We start from the raw sequence: 18,002 nt of genomic DNA, 5'->3' as shown, positions 1-18,002 counted from the left end.
AGAATCCTAAGACGGAAGAAGAAAAGATGATCAAGTCTACCTTAGTGGTCCAGCGCAAAGACCAGGAATTTATCTCCGATCACTTGGCTTCTACATCGGTGGGCATCACCCTTTTACGTCGACAAGGGCTGCTGAGTTCCAGTACGTGGCCAGATGTCTACACCAAGCCTTTACTAAGGAAGCCTTGGGCAGTGCCTACCCTGTTTGACGGCGGCATCCGGCAGTTGTCACGTGAAGTATCTCAAGACTCCAAAGACTTGATGTTGATCAAGTCCGTACAGACGATGAACACCAAGGTGCGTCAATCAACTCAGCGTAGTCAACTAAGATCCCGTTTCTCTGGTATTCAGAGAGCCAAAGAGAAGAAGTTTGCGACTTCACGTGGCGGCAACATGGGATCTTTTCGTCGTCCCAGTAACGTCAGAAGTTACTCAGGCCGAGGCAGGATCTCCAGCAGTGGCAGAGGATCCCGTTACTGAAGAGAAGGTTCGGAGCGACTGGTCGCTTCCACCCGCAGCCGTTCTGGTACAACCGTCATCCGTGGGTGGACGTCTGGGACTATACTGGGAAAATTGGAAAATACTACAGGACGATTACATCACAGATGTCTTACGAGAGGGCTACAGCATCCAGTTGCAGTCGACACCACCTTTGACAGATCAACCGTGGGTCTTCAAGTACCTGCAACTACAGCGAGACAAGCTCACCGAAGCTATCGAGATGTTGGTGGTAAAAGATGCAGTAGAGGTAGTCGATCAACGCGGACTGACGCCCGGGTATTATTCTCCAATTTTCCTGGTACCAAAGAAGAACTCACAAGAGAGGTTCCGTCTAATCTTCAATATGAAGAGCTTCAACAAGCATTACCTGTTGAAACCAGAGAAGTTCAAGATGTTACATCTGCCTCAGCTGAGACATCTTATCCGACCCAACGACTCATGGCCAGCATAGATCTGCAAGATGCCTATCTGCATATACCAATACATCCAGAATCATGGAAATACCTGAGATTCCTGTTCAATGGTCATCATTACCAATGGAAGTTACTGCCGTTTGGAATTTCGTCGGCCCTGTGGTTATTTATGCGAATAACCAAACCGATTCTCGTTTATCTCCATCAGAGGGGCGTACGAAGTGCCTTCTACCTAGAAGACGGCATCCAGGCACATCAAGATGCAGATCAACTCAAACTACAACTGCAGTTTATGATCAACCTATTGACACAGTTTGGCTGGCTGGTGAGTTGGAGCCGACCCAAGATCTACAATTCTTAGGCATCAGATTCCTGACGTCAGAAAATCGCATTCTGGTGCCAGACGACCCATGGCAGAGCATCCAGTCGTGCATACCAGACGCTCTCAACAATCCACTAGACTTGAGAACGTGGCAGCGAATCTTGGGTCTATTAACGTCGGCACAGGCTCTCACCCGTAGAGGAAGATTACAACTTTTGGAAGTCAGACACTGTCTTCGCTAACCACTACCTGAGAGACATCGCCACGGAAGATGTATCTGGTATACAGTGAAGCCCCGTTAGTCCGGACTCCGATAATCCGGATGTCTCGCCTCCCGGGCGATTTCAGCTTGTTACCAATCTATGCCTATATAATTTGCCTCGATAATCCGGAAATTCGGTTTCCGGAACCGGACGGTAAGTAGCTGTCACCAATCAGTAAAATAAACAGTAAATTGCTTCACAGTCCAGACGCTGTAAGTCGTGTTCACGAACCGTAACAACACCTCCCGGCGATGTTTACTTAATTAACTGGCCAACTGGGTTGTTGTTTTTAATTAGCCATTAAAAGCTCCCGACTGAAGATACTGTACATTTACACTTTGATTGACACCACAATACAAAGGCGTGGACGACAAGTGAGCTGTTTTGTGATTGGTTAATGTACTTTGACAGACAGATCCGGTCACGTGGACTAAAAGTGATTTTGCTTTACGACAATGCTGCAAGTCACAAGTGTGCTTCCCTAACTTTGCGAAATGTGACCAAATACCACGTCTCATATTCAACCGATGGATGCAGGAATAATTCGGTCATTCAAGGCATACTACAATGGATCGCTTGTTAGACATTACCTCACCTGTGCTGAGGGAGGACGTGATCAGACACGTCGCGATCGGATCAACATGCGGATGTCACTCGGTAAAATTATTGGTGTGATGAATTAAGCTTGACATTAAATGCTTATTTGTTTTATCCAGATTCGTGTCGTTTTTGTAATTCTTAGGGAAGCAACTTGGGTCTTGATGTCAGTAGTCCGGACTATTCACAATCCGGACGAATTTACTGAGAAACGCAACCGTCCGGATTAACGAGGCTTCACTGTACATCAATTCGGCCCTCTAGTCGTAGCGCAGCAACTCACTATGCCGGCCAGACGATGAAGAATCTCACCCTTGTCACGCAGACTCGTTGACGCCAGGCAACTGTTCCATTGCAATCGGCTAAGAGTCCATGTTCCCCTGTTTTACAAGATAAAACAGCGCATGAGTGATACATAGACTCAGTTATGGTAATGTTCTTGCCTTAACAGATGGGTTGCAATACCAGTTTCGGTAATGTTCTTACCGTAAACATATTGGATCGTTGCAGAATATCTAGACAACACAACGTCTAGTATACTAAATCCACAAAACAAATACGAATGTATAAGAAGGTGGTCCCCCAATTAACATCAAGATAATATTGAAGTTAGCCGCAGATGAAGAAAATTCCCAGGGGGTAAATCGAGTGAACGCTGACGTGAATACAATCGTGCAGGGAATCCCGTAGGTGGCTGACCCACCACCTCTCCGTCGGATTTAGAAAGCAAATAATCATGAGTCAGGATAAGGAAAAGTATGTAATTTTTATGATAAAATAAATATTTTATACTTATCCTGACTCATGAGATGAAACCCTCCCAACCGTCCCCTCTCATCACACGGGTTTCCCTGTAGACCTGAGTGGTGCATATTTCGGAGAGAGTGAGGACCAAGGCATGGGAGGTCACGTGCCAGGTTTTGGCGGGAAACCAGGGGAGGTAATAAAGGGTGAGTGATTGTACGTTTGCTTCAAGGGAATTGAAAGAATTCAAGTTTCCACTTGACCGTTCAGAAGAGAGGATGAGAAAGTAAATAATCATGAGTCAGGATAAGTATAAAATATTAATTTTATCATAAAAATTACATTATTTACAGATTTTCAAGGGTTAGCTCCGTACATATTTCTGTGAGGCACAAAAACAGCATCATAGAATCATATTGTTTGGTAATGTAAACTCTTCCAGCCGCAGTATTTGATGTTAAGATATTAAATCCCTTTCTTTGTTTCAGAAATTGTCAAATGATGTCAATAACCTGTTGGCAAATGGAATGGCTAACTTCGAAGTGGGACTAAAGTTTGCTTTTGAACAGTTTGAGAGTGTAAGTCATGAAACCATCTCCCTGGTGGTCATCAATTGTATTTACTGTCCTAATATTTAGACAGGGAGGGTAGCCCAGTAATTAAAGCGTCCGCTCGTTACACGGAAGTCCAGGGTTCGATTCCCCACATGGTTACAATGTGTGAAGCCAATTTCTGGTGTCCCCCACCTGATAATGCTGGAATATTGCTAAAAGTGACGTAAAACTAGACTCACTCACTGACTGGTATAACTGTCATCCATTTTTCCCACAATAACTAGCAAGGTGTCATGAATGTTTATAATCTGTAGCTGTGAATATGTTTGTGACAGTTTGAGGAAATGAGACGAGCATGGACCCTGATCAGCAAAATGGAGCTTCCTGTAACAAAGTGATCATGTTGTTGACGGACGGAGGAACAGACAACGCAGAGGAGGTCTTCAAGGAATACAACTGGCCGAATAAAACTGTGAGTACCACCATTTTTAATATCAGTGGTTACTGTCGTATAGTTTGTATGTTATTTGGAGTATAATCAATATGCTGTTTGGCTTTGTCACTCATACTCATACCTACTTGTCAGCCCGTATATTTTAGGGCATATTTGTGGTGATGTTAAAAGTACGTCCTCCCTGAGCATGGAATTGTGGTTCAATTCTCTGGCTACATCATACCACAGGAAGCCATGTTTAGAATCTTTTTTCATTGAAATCTATAGAATTTTGTGTTGGTGCTTTGTTCTCAGTATATGTTCAGAAAAGTTTTCAATATTAGTTCTGACACCAGTAAGAAGATTTGCTAAAGGTGGGGTAAAGTGTCATGGCGACCAATTTAAATAAGAGTTGTCTCCCTTAAAAATATGTTTCCTAGCTATAGTGTCATGTCAATCATATTTAATAAGAGTTATCTCCTCCAAAAATAATCCCCAGGCACTGTCATGCTGTCTTTTTTTCCCCCTGATGAATGTTCCATTGCAAGTTATATAAACCATTTCCTAAGAGAGTTATCTCCCTGCAGAAATGTTCCACAGACTAAATATGTTGCTGTTGGTTTGCAGGTGAGAGTCTTCACGTATGCTGTGGGTCCCACAGCCAACCCAACCAATGCCATAAGATGGATGGCATGTGCTAACAGAGGTGAGGAAAATGATTTGGTTTGATAATGATGATCAATATCTATACTACTCACACTTTGCTAAGGATCACATCACAAAAATTCACAATTTTACTTAAACGTAGATTTATAACTTGAAATTGTATCCATTTATAACTGGATAAATAATGATATGGTAACACATCTTGAGGAAAACAGCCACTTTAAGCTAACCGTACACACTTGATACAGGAGTAACCATAAAAATCGTTTTCATGGCACCAATCAACCATTTTGCAAATCATGGTACGGGTCATTGACAAGTACACAACACCTGTCAACAGCAGGTATGGGATCCACAAGATGCAATGACATACTGAAAACTTGGATCCATGCTTACAATATGCTTAGACATTTAAACCAAACTTGACCCCACATCATAGTTTTCTGTTGAATCAATGATTTGATCCTTAGCAAAGTGTGAATAGTATATTACTAAATGATATCTATTTTTTTTATATTTTGGTCATTATTCGAGGTGAACACATCATATAGCAATATTTAGAAAGCACTTTTACGAAATAATGTGAGATTTAGTTTTCTAGCCATGAGAACATGATTTTCATTAATAGAACGTAAGACTCATGGCAAAAATGTGAGAGTTGACAGGACAGAGTTTTAATTACATGTGTCATGCATAGAATTATTTGTCTGAGACACATGTTATCTGTTTCAGGCTACTTCTCCCAGATTCCTGCCATGGACGCCATTAGAACCAGAGTGCAGGTACGTCAGTCTACATTACTAGTGTGATAACATTGAAATGTTTCCTTGCAAAGTATGGGGATCATGAACATCATTAGTTAATCAATATCCTGAAATATTTCTGACAATTAACAAACAATTTGACTTTCAGGAACTGAGATGCTGATCTGTTTTTCTTGGTTAAAACCATTCTGATATAGGATTGTCACGTTTTAAGTGAATCTGTTTCAGAATTTAATGGTGCTATCAGTAACTGTATTTTTTTATATACTTGATTTTGATATGTTATTTAAGAATAAAGGAGACACATCATGGGTTCAAATCCAAGTTTGTGCAGATGTGTCTAGGTTTGTCTGCACCGCAACCATGCTCATAAGTTTTAAGAATGGTAAATATCTGAGATCTGAACCACATCTGGTTCTCCTGCTACATTTAGCTGACATGCCCTGAAATAACTGAAATACTAGCATCCACTCATCATGCTCAAGACCAAGGTTCGATTCCCCACACGGGTACAATGTGTGAAGCCTATTTCTGGTGTCCCCCGCTGTGATATTGCTGGAATATTGCTAAAAGCGGGGTAAAATCATACTCACCCACTCATTGAAATACAGCTCAAAGCAGCATTAAATTCAACTTGCTGTCTATCAGTGTATCCGTTTTCCGGTATATACCAGACTTTGAACCTGTACAAAGGTAATTTCAAAGGCTGTCGGTCATCGTGTCCAACAAATTTTAGAATCAACTTTCTAATTACCTCTGTCGATTTTATTTCTCCTAAAAAAAGATTACGTTTTCACAATGACAGTGAGGTGTTGTCAAATAAACAATAGCAGTTTTGGAAAAACCCAGGCTAAAAATAGCAGCATTGACACATTGCGATACCCTCTACATTTCTGATAGGTTGTTAGGGTGCAAGGTCTCATGCACAATGAAAAGCGTGATCACTTGACCTGTAATCTTTACAAATGACTGGTATTTGAAATGCTAGCCGGTCACAAAAATGCTAGCCAGCCGTAAAAATTGCCAGCGGAAACACTGTCTATAAGAAATGTTTTGACTTTGGCTTCCCAGTTCATACTTTTGAGTGTCATGTTTATTTGGCCTGGATTATTTAAGGAGTAGAAACGCACATTTCAAACCATGCTTCTCAAGACAATCTAGGCATGTATGTAACCAGCTGAGACATTATTTCAGGATTATGTGGAAGTTCTGGCTCGGCCTCTTGCTCTCAAATATGTCGAACACACCCAGTGGAGTAGCACCCACACAAACCCATTCTTCAACGCCAGCAATGCGGTAGTGTATACAATCACCCATCTGCACTGCTTCAATACTGCTTCTGGTACAGGGCTTCGGTTGAGAGCGATTCCAATTCCTTTGTTGGTCTTTTGGGGTTTATTCATGGTTGTGGAATGTCATCTTTGAAATAAAGTCGAAAACTGCATAAGAGCCAATGGTATTTGTATCCTCATATCGTTTTTGTATATCTGTTGTTTTCTCGAAATTGACTTTAAAGGCACTATATCACACCAGAATTTTCTGAAAAATAGATAATGCATTTCTTGCAAGTATAATAACTATCAGCCCACAGGAAAGCTACCATATAATTTATTCCCCCCAAAAATTACATATTTACATTACAATATCAAATTAGAAAGTTTGAATAAATTAATGCAACGTAGCATTAAATTGACTCTTGTGCCCTCTATCGGCCGAAGGGGCACTGGGGTAGCCTAGTGGTTAAAGCGTTCGCTAATCATGCTGAAAACCCGGGTTCGATTCCCCACATGGGTACGATGTGTGAGGCCCCTTTCTGGTGTCCCCCGCCTTGATATAGCTGGAATATTGCTAAAAGCGGTGTAAAACTAAATTCACTCACTCACTCACTACAAAGTGTGATGACTGATTTCATGGTGGCCTGCCACAATATGTTTGGAATATTGCTAAATCAGTATAAAACCAATCTCACTCACAGGAAGCATCAATGTTTGATGTGACTGTGAGTATGGAATATTTTATCATGGAGCTACTTGGGGACAAGATAATGTGAAATGTGGTGACCTGTGGCTGAAAATGTAATAGTCAATTTGTTATGGCCTAATGTGTTCAAATCGCATCAAATACTATTGGCTCCATCTTACAACATATCAGTATATATGGTTTATTTATTGTCTAATTTTATCTGAACTTTTTATAATTGTCCAAAGATATTTATTTCAGCATTTCAGCATTTCATGTATATTTAGGTTTTCAGTTTACAATGACTTTGTTTTCAACACAGTGTTTGCGCATGAGTGATCAGCCCACACATACTCTCCATGGTGTCTACTCAATAAGTTATGTTGTATTGAAGTTCCTTTTATTTTTGTTACTATAAAGTATAAAAATCATCAGATTTGAAGTGTTTTCTTACCAGCCTTGGTCAACATGGTCCTGTTTGAAACCAGGACAGATTCATCATGATTAAACCGGTTCGTTGTACTGTAGTAGTGGAATTGGATGGTGAGATTTGAAAACTGCCCTGTTTTTTTCTAAACTTGTGTATCATACATCCCAACTAAGCCAGACCTATATCTCCACTCCACACTGGAGCCTGCTTTCTCCCCACCCACATCTGCCCTTTATATCTCCCCAACCCTACTATATCTGCCCTAAAAACACTCCCATCTTCATTAAAATCAGCACCATATGTCTGACAACACACAAAAACAAGCCCTAAAATGTCCTTCCCTTTCAAAACATCCCTAAAACTTCTCACCAGACCGAAACATCTTTTAATCTCCCTACCCCCAAAACCAGCCCTAAATCTCCCATGCCTATCCAACAAGCACTAAATGTCCCCACCTGACCTAAACCAGCCCAAAATCTGCCCACCATACCAAACAAGCACTAAATCAAACCATCTTACCCAAACCAGCCCAAAATCTACCCACCCTACCCAAACCAGCCCAAAATCTCCCCACCCTACCCAAACAAGCACTAAATCGAACCATCTTGCCCAAACCACCCCGAAATCGAACCAACCTACCCAAACCAGCACATAATCTCCCCACCCTACCCAAACCAACCCAAAATCTTCCAACCCTATCCAAACAAGCCTTACCAACCTCCTGCCCAATCTCCCCACCCTATCATGTCATGTATTCTCCTGCCCATCAAACCAATATCTCACTCACACCTGTCCTCCCCACCTACATAAACATGCTCTCGACATCTCACAACCCTGTCTAAACCCCTTCCTATATACCTTGGCTCCATATCCCACACAAATTCAATCCCATATATTACCCCCATCCTCTCTCAATCCCAGCCATATCCATCTCACACATTTCCACTCAACCCTTCCATATACCTCACCATATCCCCAACACGAAAACTATTTAAGTCTTCCAATCCCACATCACTGTTATCAACACCCATTTTGAGAAAGCAATCTCTTTAAGTCTTCTCACATCACTGTTATCAAGGTGATCGTAACTCCCATACTTTAACATAGACATACGACATTCGTGGCTAAGGTGATCGTAAACTCCCATGCTTTAACATAGACATCGGTCGTGGCTAAGGTGATCGTAACTCCCATACTTTAACATAGACATACGACAGTCGTAGCGCTAAGGTGATCGTTAACTCCCATACTTTAACATAGACATACGACAGTCGTAGCGCTGAGGTGATCCTAACTCCCATACTTTAACATAGACATACGACAGTCGTAGCACTAAGGTGATCGTAACTCCCATATTTTAACATAGACATACGACAGTCGTAGCGCTATGATCGCTTTGTGAAATGGACCCCAGAACAGTGAACCCATAGATCCTACAGGCATTCACAAGAAGACACTGTCCCACCCCGCCATCCCAACACTCCCGAATCACCTGCCCTTAGCCCTCCAGTGATGTAGCTATGTGGTCTCCTTCAGAACTACACTAGAGCCTTAGTAGGACCCAAGGAGTATGTTCGCAGTCAGAACTTCAGCTGGGAGGTCACCCAGGACCCTCATGTATGGGTAACACGGACGATGCCTGTACATTGACAAGGATGGAAGAGCACTTTCACCCCGAAAATAACTCACCTCGGTTATGTAGATTATAAACTTCAGATTTAACATCGGTGGATTTTGAGTTTCGGTTTTACAAAGTTGAAAAATATATTTTTAGGAAAAAAAGATTTGGGGTGAAAAATTGTGAACATGAAATTGTGAATTTTTGTAATTTTGGGGAATTGTGGCTCAGATTTGTGGCTTTATTTTCCTCAGCAGTGAGTATGAAGCTTATTCCAAATGTGATCGTTTAACCATGATAGTCAGAATTTTTGTACATTAACTCAGGCTTATGTTAGGCTTAGTGGTAAGATATGTTTTGTGAAATGTTGCCCTTTTCACACCTGTGGCAGATGTTTCTAAAATTTCGTACTGTTTGGGTGAAGTATGTGTGATTCCACTCTTGTCATGGTTTGTTGGTGTCTCCAGCATAGCATGGAATTGTTGGTTACTATGGTAACATGATTGAAACCCTAACCCTCTAATTTCTAACCATTACACTTTTCAGATGCATTTTTTGAGGTGTTTGACAACCACAGTGTGAAAATAATCAGAACATTTGGAAAGAATGCATTTTTATTCCTTGTCTTATTTTCAACCTTGGAATGGCATTTTGACCATGCTGAGAGAATTGGTGTTGAAAATATCCTTATATGAACATGTGCATTGTGTTGGGAGACTTCAGGGCATAAAAGATATAGAAACCAATTTGATAAAAATTCTAATGACAAATAAAATTTACTAAATTAAATTTAGTTAAAAATTCTTTCCTTCACAGACATACGATTTTTGGCTTCTAATCTGATAAGAATTAAAATGAAATAGTTCCATGGCTTCCAATTATTGTTGACAAGACCAAGAAGTGAGCTGAATTTGGGTCCTGGTATTCTTGGATTCAGAAGAATGTCCTCAGCTTGTGTGTTCAAATCATGTTAAAAGCATTGAAAGTAAATGTTCAGATTGGTAACAATGTCAAGTTCTTAAATGTCAGAGAATTTAAAATCTTAATCAGCATTAAAAATTCATTTGCGATTTGAAAGTTTCTTTGCTGATATTTGGCATGAGACTGAGGAAGATGTTTTCTGTGTATGACATAAATGTAATCTGATGAGACTGACTCTACCATGTTTACTCCGTGTGATTGACATAACATCATGTCGAACTGAATCAAGATGCTTCTGTAATATAACATTACTTCATCTGATGAGCTGGAAGAGAGAATAATCTGTAAAGATTTGAAAATTCTGATTAGTTTAAATTTTAAATTTTTAAATCAAAGTGGGTATTTATTTTTACTTTTCCTGTTCTGAATCATCAAATGATTTGTAAAATGTCTTCATTGGCGAAAAACATTGGATGACGTAATTATGGATGATTCTTAATTCCAGGAATTTATAAAATTTGTTTTAAGCTGATCAGGTAATAAGCATCATTACAGAAGCACTCTGATTGATTCTGTTTGAATATAAACCATATTTTTCTTGTTAATGGTCTTTGATTATAATGAATATTACATGTTTGTTTGACTAGATTAGACGGTGATGGGTGAAACGTAGTGCAATACATTAACAATTTAAAAATCTTGGTTCGTTGCCATGGTATTTGAATCTTGGGACCTCTGAAATCTTTAGCATGTAACATTAGAACTATGAAAAGGAATCTATGACTTCCAGATGCTGAATGTGATCACAATACAGTTTGTACCAAATACTTTAAAGTCTTCTGACCCAAACTCGGAAAACCTGGTTTCGTTTCCCACATGGGTACAATGTGAGGAGCCCATTTCTGCTGTTCCCTGCTGTGATGTTGCTGGAATATTGCCAAAAGCAGCGTAAAACCGTACTCGCTCACTCTAACCTGAACTGTTATTTTGGCACAATTTCAGTTGATTTTAGCCTCAATATAAAGTCCCTCAGAAGTTGATACAGCTTAACAAGAAGACATTTTACATGACTCACATTTCGGATCAGTTGTTAAAATCGCAGATTGCACAAGTATTGCATAGTGTTTCATGTGTGTGCCTGGTTTCTCTGCTTGATGCTGATTGGTGCATTTGCTTCCTTGAAGGAATACATACCCGTTCTGAGTCGACCACAGGTGCTGCAGAACGTCAAACGCTTTGTGTGGGGTAGCATTTACTACGATTATCTGGTACTGACCATTATTGCCTCTAATCATCAGTGTTGTTTAGTCTTTATGTGTGACACACCACAGCCATGCGAACATCAGTGCAACAGTAAACAGCTGTCATTCATTGTCTCTGTAACAAAGATAAAAAGTGCTTTCAATACCCAAAATTGATTTTTGTAAGCAGTAGTTTTAAGATCAAAATCAAAAATTTTAATTGTAAATTTAATTTAAATGTTTATCTGAAGAGTTTACTGTTACAAACAAGGCTATGGTGTGATGTAAGTGTAGAAGTCATTGTCAGTTTGTAGGCTGTAGTTAACTTGTCATGGAATATCCTAGTTGTAGAATGTTAGAAACACACTAACACCTTTGCTTCTGTGACTGATGGATATATTATGTCTGAATGTAATCTTCAGATTGATAAGTTTTGTAGTTCACGAAGAATTCAGACATATTTTAAAAAGTGTCATAGCGTGAGCTGTTTTTAGCGGAACAAAGTCCCGTTGTTCAGTTACTGGAGATGCTTGAAAAGGATCCTCCATTTTCTCACTCTGTTGATTGATTCAAGCATAATGTATTTGATCTACACAATATTTGCTGCCATGTATTCGGACATACCTGCAGTGAGATCAAATGGAATGTTTCTCATACATGTATTGCTCAGATCCAGATATAAAGATTTAGTGTGGTATTCTTGGAACATGTTCAACGGTGATAATAGTCCGAAAAACATGTCAGGAAAGGCTCCACAAGTTGTTTTGTTTTCATTATATGGGTCACACTTTTTATTATTTGCTTTACGGAAACTATCTGTCCGTTGGTGAAAAACAATCAAAGATGAACTTCTTGTTTGCAAAATATTTTTCTTTGAAATATCTGGTTTTCAAGTTGAAAAACATGTAGATGGGAAAAGGGAATTAGAGTAACCTCCCTTCTGTCATTGAATAATGTATGCAATAGTTTATCATCTGAGAAGTTTCTGCCATAGTGGAGACTCTCAGTGATGTTTATATAGGATTGCTAGTTGAAAAATCCTCACAAAGACAGAGCTTCTTTACGTTTGTTTCTTCTTTAAACATTTATGCATGTTTGTTGATAGAGGGTACTTCTTTTGGAGGCGGGGCGGTGGGGAAGCCTAATGGTTAAAGCGTTGGCTCGTCACGCCGATGACCCGGGTTCGAATCCCCACATGGGCACAATGTGTGAAGCCCCCTGCTGTGATGTTGCTAGAATATTGCTAAAAGCTGCGTAAAAACCAAGCTCAGTCAGTCAGTCAATCTTTTGGAGGTTTGGTTTGTTTGTTGCAGAAAATCAGCAGTAAATATGGAGTAAACTCAGATTATTTTTGTTTCACTATTTCAACAAAATTTGCAGTTAGTAGTTCTATAAAGCAAGAGGGGTAAAAAGTGTGGCTAAAATATTAATAATAACCCTGCATTTGTGAAGTCTGAATAGATTACTAACTGTATGTGTAGATTGTTATAGTAGATGCTTCATGTACACTTGTATTGTCGATATGTATGTGAATATAGATATGTAGATGTATTGTTGAACACTATATCACCTGTATGTTCCGATCTCTCCACATTCAGCTCCTGAAACAGACAGCAATTTGATAAAAGAATATTCAATTATTCTCAAATGGATTTGTGTCATGAATATAAAAATGACAAATGTTTTTTTCAAAAATGCGTTTTGAATGTAATCATATTAAATTTAAATTGTGTTCAGCAAGAAACTTCTACACTCGATATGGTACCAAGTGATTGTCTTCATCTAGTCTGATGTGTCTTTGTGGAACTGCAACCTGCTCCTGTTACTGCGTAAATTCTCATTGGAATCTCATCTTTTGCTGTGATGAAATACCTCCCTGCTTGAAGATCGAACAACGCTTCCATTCAATATAGACAAACTGTATGGATAACAACTTCCTTTGTCAAGCAACGGGACAATAATCTGTATCGAAACGTCAAGCAAAGGTGCAAGAATCTCACTCATGAAATAGAGTAGTTGTTATCGATACAGTTTGTCTATATTGTACTTCCCAGCTTCTAAAATGCCACTCAAAAAAGACTTCCGTTCAAAGTAATGTCTGGGGAACTCCTTGCAGACTTTGACTGTCCAGAATATAAGAGTTATTTGTTGGTTCTCGAGCCAACAGAAAATCAATAAAAAATGTAAAATTCAAATCTAAAAACACCAACAATTATGATTATGAAAGAAAACCACTGCAAAAGACAAACATTCTTTGAAAGTATTCACCTTTTGCTTAAGATACCAAAAGAAGCCTGAAAATGGTGGATAAAATATCTACAATATATTGGCCTCTCTTTCATTATTTACATTTGGAACTGGTTGTTTAACCTCATTTTAAACATACAGATGTGCCACTGTGAATATTTTGCTCAATTAGACTAAAAATTTAGAAGTCTTGATGGTGATTGGCTGAATAGAAACTTCATCAGGTGCAGTCTATGGATGGGTTGTGAGTTCTCTCTCAGAGAGGCACCACATCAGAGGAAATGATCTGAAATGAATGAGGGTGTCATTGTGTATCTGTAGAACTGCTTCCAGGAACATCCCTAAGAAGCATCAATATTGGTTCTCAGACACAAAATTCAGAAATAGAATAGATATATCTTGTTTTCCTGGTTGTATTTAATTTAAATTAAATTGAATTAAATGAAATTAAATTAGATTTTTTATCATTAATGGAAATCTGAGTGTGTGTTTAAGAACCAATTCTCATCCTTGTTTAATGTAGATGAGTTAAACCTGTATAGTTGTTCCTATAGTACGTGTTTAATGCTGTTATCCTTGTATGTTCCTTCTGAAAATATACACATGGAACTAAGTTTGTTATTTGCGGTTTCAGATGTTGAAAGTTTCATTTTTCATGTGTATTTTTTCAGGAAGAACAATCAATAAGCTTCAGATACTGTTTTACAGTGCTTTTTTCATACATAGATGCTTGTATGTTTACTAAGTGCATATCATGTTCTTGAAGCATTCCGAAATACAATGTCATTTTGTAATAATCAACAAGGGTTTGAGTTGTGATCTTGAGATCGGGCCTCTTGTCACAATTTAGATGTGATTCAGGGCAAATATGTTCGCATGACAAAGGCATACATCTTGTCAATATCGTATGCTTGAATAGGTATTTTATCAAAAGTGTTTGCTCAATATTTACATGAAAGAAAGTGTATCGAATAATTGGCTCAAGGTTTGGCTTAGCAAATGATGTGTGAAGATCTATCAGATATAGAAGTAGCCAGATGAACATGTAGCTAGATGGAATAGGAGCCTTTTAGTATTGCTATTGCTCAGCCATGATGACTAGACAAATATTAAAGATGCTTGAAATATTAGATAAAGGAAGTTGATATGATCAGCACCAGTTCATTATTAGAAGTATTGGATGTGGTATAATTTGATCATGAGACAGTTATCACAAGACTGGTGACATAGAATGTGAAATCGCTATGGCTCACCTGTTTGTCACAAATTGTTTGGTCTAAAATTTGATACCACATACCGGGATATATGAATAATTTCAGATTTACCTGAGGCATTTAAAGTCATAGGGAAATGACAATTCTGAACATTGGAACGTCTGTATATGTTTAGAAAAATCGTATTAATTTTGAGTACTGGTGTATAGAGCGTGTGATGAATATTTTCAAATAATCCCTAACAACAAGTCTTGAGTGTCCTCAGCCTAATACATACTGCATTGGCAGCATAAAAATATTTGTATGTTAATTCATAAAGACAGTTCATTAATATTTAACTCAATGGTGAAGGTTTTGCTCTATGATTAATTGCTGCTTCTTACGTTTTGCATGATCTGCATTTAACATCTCAAGATCATCTGTGCATGTTCTCTGTCATTTTTCGTTATGCATGAAATTGTGCACATATTGAAATGACTTTTTTACAGACCTGTTTAATGAAAGCCAGTTAATGCTAATTCTAAATGGAAGCATATTTAATGATAATCATGAAGATAATTATGTAGCACTAGTTCCGCATCACTGAGGGACATGCTCAAAGCACATCGTAGCATATATTCAGAAGACAGACAACAGTAAAGAGAATTAGTGGTAGCATCAGAAGAGGTAGGTTTTTAGATTTAAACACAGATAGCATAGGTGCACTCTTGAGGTTAAATGGGAGAGAGTTCCACTGTGAAGCCAGCAGTTGCATATTTCAACAATGTAATACCATTTGAAGTGTATTTTTCTGTCCAATACTGTAATGCCATTTGAAGTCTAATTTTCTGTACAATATTGTAATAGTAAATATGAAGTATGTGGGTGATGATGATGATGATGATGATGATGATGATGATGATGATGATGATGATGATGATTTCAGGGTCTTGGAATGATGACAACAGTTACTCTGCCGGTGTACAACAGAACAGCTGGATCTGTGAGTGGTGCTGGTCACATTGTAAAAGACCAATTTAATCACCTGTCTATGCCTGTCTCTCTTTAGCCAATTAAATAGCACAAGCAGTTACTGAATGGGAAATAATCATATCTAGCAGTTCTAAAAGGTCTAAAGCTAAAACTTAAGTTTTACAATTTTTGGTCCTCACTCAACAAAGATTACACCAGAAATTTAAAAGATAGAATTTTCCCATTATTATTCCTCGTTAGTTTAATAGTGCAGTATTGATTTTGGTACTTTTATTATTTACAAAGGAACTATTATTTATTTTTCTCTAAGAAATAAGAGTTACATCTCTTTGTGAGTCAAATGCTCAGCAAGGTTTCTGGGACAGTGGGGTAGCCTAATGGTAAAAGCGTCCGCTCGTCACGCTGAAGTCCAGGGTTCGAATCCTCACATGGATACAATGCGTGAAGCCCATTTCTGGTGTCCTTCGCCGTGATATTGCTAGAATATAGCTAAAACCTGTGTAAAACCGTACTTACTCTCTCACTATGACAGTTTCTTCTGAACATGGTGAGCATATATTGCACTTTACAAGTGGATTGTTATGTGATATAGGATTAAAAGGTTACTGTATAGCAGTTTTCACATCATCCTTCAGCCTTCAGACTGATTGGGGAATCTTGGGTTGAAATGGGAGTGTTTGATATTGGACGTGATCCAAAAACTGAAACAGAATAAACTGTAAATTTGTACAAAAGTAAAACAAATGCTTCTGGCAATATATTCAGGCATTTTATGGCAGCAAAATATGTATGCCCTGACTGGAAAGTGATTACATGGGTAAGAGGGTGTAGGTTTGACAAATAGCATCCTTAGCTGTATGAGTTTGAATGGTTACATTGTGCTGCTATAAGGGTAATGCTATTTTTGAGGGCATTATCATTTGCAGAAGCCTGGGGTCTTCCATTAACTGCTCGACGAGGGAGGGCAGTTGAAAAAGACAGAGGGCTTCTGCGTATGATAATGCCCTCAAAATTAGCATTACCGTTATTGTTGCTAAAATACATGGAATTTGTGTTGAAAAGAAAAAGGAAACAATGAAGGAATTTGACTGTAAGTTTACCCAAATCAACTTCTGACGGGGTGACTGCCCGAATGCAATAACGTCATCGAACAATTCAAGTGACGTCACAACAGAAAGTGACGATATTCGACCTTGGCCTTTGACAAGACCATAGCCTGCAACATGTGAAACTATGTCTGTGTTCCCGTTTTGGTCCATCAACAGCCTTAATAGTGCATTTGTTAAGGTTAGCACCGACAAGAAAGCCAATATTACCGCTATTTAAAGCGGGAATTCGGGTTGCTTTGACTTGTTTGACCCAGAATATCTGCCAGTCGAAAGTCAATTAATGTCGAATGAACCGTAAGCCCACGCACCCACTATGACGTCACTTGACAACAGAAGTGATAGTGGCCCGTGGTTAAGGTTGAGCGGTCCAATATCATTTGCAGCGGCCCGCAAATTTCTGATAATGGGAGGGCCGTTTCATGATAATTCAATGTATTTTAGCTATAAAGTCTGATCATTGATTGTTTCAGTCGAACCAGACAATCCTTGGAGTGATGGGTATTGACGTTACCACGGCTGATATGGTGAAGAAAAGTCCCACAGAAAAGGTAGGAATATGAACAAGTCATGTCAGTATATCACTGAACTTCATAGAAATGTCAAACTACAAATTAATTTGTTTATATTATTTATCCAAATCTGCATATGATACAACCTTTTGAATTGTTCTGTACCTTCATATTTCAGCTCGGACATACCGGCTACTCTTTTGCAATCAACCCAAATGGTTATATCATCTTTCACCCCCTTCTGAAACCAACAGTAAGTGTCTTTGATAAGTAGAGTTCTTGCTGATCATCTGTATTGATTCGGTATTTATGATTCTTTTAGGTACTCTTTATTAAGTGAACAAAATAGACTGTTGATAGATAGTTCTTACACGTCTAAAGATTCTGCTTACATATGTCAAGTAAAAATGATTTCAGATTCTCATGGGCAAGTGGAAATGATTTTAGATTCTGATGGGTCAATGGAAATGATTTAGAATCTGCTCAGTCATGCAAAAATTATATGGATTCTGATATGTCGGAAAAA

The 18,002-nt window shown here is 38.7% G+C and overlaps 1 protein-coding gene across 1 annotated transcript in view; it reads left to right on the top strand.

The window, feature by feature from the left end:
• Positions 1-18,002, top strand: part of LOC124290447 (voltage-dependent calcium channel subunit alpha-2/delta-2-like) — an 81,603-nt gene that overhangs the window by 38,192 nt on the left and 25,409 nt on the right. The window contains 8 exon segments of the mRNA XM_046727152.1: positions 3,328-3,421; positions 3,735-3,865; positions 4,454-4,532; positions 5,225-5,274; positions 11,369-11,452; positions 15,812-15,868; positions 17,438-17,515; positions 17,655-17,729. Of these exon segments, the coding sequence (XP_046583108.1) occupies positions 3,328-3,421; positions 3,735-3,865; positions 4,454-4,532; positions 5,225-5,274; positions 11,369-11,452; positions 15,812-15,868; positions 17,438-17,515; positions 17,655-17,729 (648 nt within the window).

Source organism: Haliotis rubra, unplaced genomic scaffold, assembly GCF_003918875.1.
Source record: "Haliotis rubra isolate DU_JTF1 unplaced genomic scaffold, ASM391887v1 Scf466, whole genome shotgun sequence".
In the NCBI taxonomy this organism is placed as follows: domain Eukaryota; kingdom Metazoa; phylum Mollusca; class Gastropoda; order Lepetellida; family Haliotidae; genus Haliotis; species Haliotis rubra.
This window is presented reverse-complemented; position numbering and strand designations above follow the sequence as displayed.